We start from the raw sequence: 4,246 nt of genomic DNA on the forward strand, positions 1-4,246 counted from the left end.
CATGTATTCATGGACTTCATTATACACATCACACATGCACTATAATGAATATGTTCTATTAATGAATATGGAACGGGATGTGGAATGTTTGATTGGCTTGTCGGCCACATATATTTCCATCAATTTATTCATCATAAGGTTCCAAAACATCTTTGCGGAGAAGCTTTGCTAACATCAGTACATCTTATCAACAGATTTGCATCCAAGTCTCTCAGTAGTAAAATCTCAGTGGATTATAATGGGGTTTTCTACTCACATTCAGTAGAAGACTAATCTCTGTCCCATGATCATTGGGTACATAATGTTTGTATATATTCAAAACCTGGAGACAAGATCAATTAAAGGGATATCAATACGTATTTCTTGGGTTACTCTCAAACCCAGAAAGGGTATAGGTGTTATCACTAGAGTCCAAGGGTTTCTTTATACAAGTCAACATTACCTTTCATGAGATGGGAGGTTTTCTTGACCATTGAGGACCATTCTAATACAATACATATAATTTCCCCCATTGACTATCAAGTTTCATGATAGAGAATTCCAAATAACTTAAGTAAAGATCTAGAAATGCCAATCCACAACAAATTGATGTCCCAATTGAGGAAGCTAAACATATTATTGATAAAGAACAACAAGGTATAGTTAACCTAGAGAACTTTTAAGTAGCTAGTAGGCTTGGGTGGCTAATTTCCGTGAGAAACGGCAAGATACAGAGCACTCAAGGTCTTAAAATCTATCTATGAGGAGACAACAGGAAATTATCTCAATATTATAAGAGCAATGACACCTCTTACCTGTTACCTTATTTTTCTTTCTTGAAGTATCTGATGATCAAGCTTAATAGTTGTTTAAATTCTGACGAAAGACTCTAGAAAAAAAAATGTTGGAGACGCAGGAATAAAAAGCCTCAAGAATTTCTGAACGCAGAAATCCTTACCTTACATAGTAGCGAGAAACATCTATCGATGCATTCTTTGTGTAATTATTTATACACATCCAATGTACAAGCAAGATGACTTTCCTGCTGATGAACATGCTCCTTGCTTACCCACCAGAAACTCACAGGATGAGCAGCAGGAGAGCAATAGGCCATGATCTACCAACCTTAATGCAGTCCCAATGGATTTCCCAGTGTTAATTAATACTGGCAAATAATGTTCAAGATTTTGTACAGGAGCTTATCGACATTCTTTCATTCCTGCAAACAGATTGCTCTCATAAATCCAAGGCAAGCTGCTTGTGGCGGCAGAGATCTCTCAAGTATTTGCCGGCACTGTAATCATCTGTCTCAAAAAGCTCTTCTGACAAAGTCCGGTGGGGTAGCAGTCTCTGCCTCAAACTCAGCCCCTCAGCACTCCCAACTCCTTCCGTGGAAAGCAGCTTTGCCACCTGCACTCCCCATCGCCATCATTATCATCATGTCCTCTAACGTCCCTCATTTTTTCCTTCGAAGAAATGAATCAAGTGAGAAAGAAGGAGAGTATGTACCTCGCTCATTCTTGGCCGTCGAATGGCAGAATACTGGATGCAGAGCGCAGCCACGTACGCCACTCGACGAAGCTCGACTGCATCGGCAGCATCTCCAATGGCTGGGTCGGTTAGCATCCTTAGATCATTCCTCTGCAGCAGCGGTCTTGCCCACATCACCAAACTCCTTTGCCTCCCATCCAAAGCCTTCCTCCCAGATATCAGCTCCAGCAACAGCACCCCAAATGCATACACGTCCGTCTTCTCATCCACTATACCATGCATGGAGTACTCTGGGGCCAGGTACCTGCCCAAAAGTCAACCCAAAGTCAACTCCAGTAAATCAAAATGCATATATGCAGACTTTGACTTTGACTTGTTTATTACCCGAAGGTGCCCTCAAAGGCAGAGACCGTGTGATGGGTCCACTTCTCCGGCAGCCACTTGGCCAGCCCAAAGTCACATATCTGCGAAGAAGAGCATAGATTTATAGTTGTGGTTGTCAGATTTATGCTGCTTAATTCTTGGAGAATTCAGGTCAATGCGGTTGGTGGGTTTGACCTGGGGCTCGAAGTCATCCGCCAGGAGGATGTTGGCGGCCTTTATGTCTCTGTGGATTATCCTCCTCTGGCATCTCTCATGGAGGTACTCCAGACCACGCGCAGTCCCCAGCGCCACGTTGTACCTTGCCTTCCACCCCAGCTTCTGGCCTCCACCCTCCATGGAATTTTCTTCTATGGACAAAAAGAAATGGGAACTAAAGAACTGAACAAGGAAATAAAGAGGTGAAAATTGAAAAGAGTAGCATTTATCTCAAGAGGAAGGAGGAAATAAAACTCCAGAGGGAGAGAGGGAGGGATGAAAGAAGAAAGAGAGTGAGAGACAGAGAGGGCTGACCAGAATTGGAGAAGAGGAAGGTGGCTAGGCTGCCATGGGGGGACAGCTGAAGCACAATGTGCATGGCGGCGCCGTCAACGCTGAAGCCGACGAGCTTGGCCACATTGGGATGATTGGTGTGGGTGATGATGCCGAGCTCGGCCAAGAAGCTGGCTGTCATCTCCTCCGACGTCCCCTTTATCAACTTCTTCACCGCCACCAGCCGCCCATCTCCCAACCTTCCCTTATACACCTCCGCATAACCCCCCTTCCCAATCAAGTTCTCTGCCAATCATCCAACTCCTCATCAAAGCTAAATTAAACTAAAAACACCCCCCCCCCCCAACCCAACATCATCCCCTCAATGAGGCCCCATGATCAAACCCATAAAAACAGTCTGAATTTCGACAATTCGAAAGAACTGAAGATCAAACTGAAGAATTTCCATCTACCAGGGTGTAGAGTTTAACCAGGATTGAAATTGCGGGTGGCAAGCTGGAGCTCGGAGAGGGAGAAGCTCTTCCAGGAGGGTTTAAAGAGGCAGAGTTCGAGGTCTGCGGCGGCGCCGCCATCGCCGTCTCTCGCGTCTTTGCTGGGCCGGCGCCGGGGAAGCCTGGGCACACCCACAGCCGGGAAGGTGGCCAGCCTCCTCATTGATTTCTGCCTCCACAACCGGAGAATTCCCTTCCATTGATGGGGCGGCTTCCCAGACCTTCCCTCCTCCTCCAAATCCCCCATCTCCACATCCCAATCCTTCATCTCTGCTCTTAATCCTATATCGTCAACGACCCATCAATCAAAATAGAGTTTTTTGAGAGCAGAACTTGCCTGGGGAAGATGGGCACGAAGGAGCCGGCGAGGAGATCACGTCACCATCGCTGGACCCGGAAGAAGATGGCATGAGAAATCTGAAAGCGGACATGGGTATTTCTAGAGAGAGAAAGAGGGACCTGGAGGGGGAGTCTGCGGAGGAAGAGGAGGAGCTGCAGGAGGCGAACAGGTCGAAGAAGAAGAAGAAGCTGCTGTTCTTTCTGTTTCTGTCTCTTCCTCGGGTGGCTGCTTCGATGGCTGCCAGTTTTCGTCTTCTTCCCCTCTCCTCTCCTTCCTATTCTTTTCTCTTCTCTTCTCTGTTGCTCTCCGTCTCCAGCGAAGGAGAAGGGAAGAGAGAGAAAGCGCAGGAGCTGGGGACGAGAGATGACCTCGGTCCAAAGATCCCTACTTTCTCTCTCGTCCTCTCTCTCTCTCTAGGGTCGTTAGAGAGAGGGAGGGAGCTGCAGAGGTCAACTCGTTGACGGTGTTGCAAGTTTTAGGGGAAAGGACTTGGTTTTTGGAGTATGCCGTTTGTATCCGTAAATAGAGAAGCAAAAAAAAATCGAAGCAAGTCCGTTATTTGCTCTTTTGTACTTCTTCCCTGGACGAGAGTTATGTGGAAATTGCTCTTCTTTGGGGGTGGTCGTGAGCGGAGGAGAGAGACCGGAGAAACAAGAGAGAGAAAGATAACAGAGATGAGCAACAAGGAAGAGAGAGAGAGAGAGAGATAAGCGAGAAATGAACAAGGGAGAGAGAAGAGAAATGAGGAACAAGGGAGGGAGATGAAAAGAAAGAGATAAGAGAGATATGAGCTACAAAGGACATAGATAGAGAGATAAGAGAGATGAGCAACAAGGGAGAGAGAGAGAAAGAGAAAGATAAGAGAGATGAGCAACAAGGAAGAGAGAGAGAGATAAGGGAGAAATGAACAAGGGAGAGAGAGAGAGAAAGATAAGAGAGGAGCAACAAGGAAGAGACAGAGATAAGGGAGAAATGAACAAGGGAGAGAGAGAGAGATAAGAGAAATGAGCAACAAGGAGGGAGATAAAAAAGAAAGAGATAAGAGAGAGATGAGCTACAAAGGAGATAGAGA

General features: G+C 46.1%; 1 protein-coding gene across 2 annotated transcripts; it reads right to left on the bottom strand.

The window, feature by feature from the left end:
• Positions 1-1,105: 1,105 nt before the first annotated feature.
• On the bottom strand, positions 1,106-3,597 carry LOC144706829 (Protein kinase superfamily protein). Of its 2 annotated transcripts, none has more exons than XM_078579895.1 (8): positions 3,294-3,597; positions 3,172-3,221; positions 2,814-3,109; positions 2,365-2,628; positions 2,029-2,201; positions 1,855-1,934; positions 1,489-1,774; positions 1,106-1,389 (listed from the first exon to the last, which is right to left on the bottom strand). In XM_078579895.1, exons 3-8 carry the CDS (start codon positions 3,100-3,102, stop codon positions 1,216-1,218), a joined length of 1,266 nt encoding a protein of 421 aa, XP_078436021.1. In that variant the 5' UTR covers positions 3,103-3,109; positions 3,172-3,221; positions 3,294-3,597; the 3' UTR covers positions 1,106-1,215. The 2 variants fall into 2 exon arrangements, with proteins under 2 accessions (XP_078436021.1, XP_078436020.1); XM_078579894.1 differs by having other exon boundaries at positions 2,814-3,104; positions 3,294-3,595.
• Between the last annotated feature and the right edge of the window lie 649 nt (positions 3,598-4,246).

Source organism: Wolffia australiana, chromosome 8 (genome assembly GCF_029677425.1).
Source record: "Wolffia australiana isolate 7733 chromosome 8, ASM2967742v1".
Lineage (NCBI taxonomy): Eukaryota > Viridiplantae > Streptophyta > Magnoliopsida > Alismatales > Araceae > Wolffia > Wolffia australiana.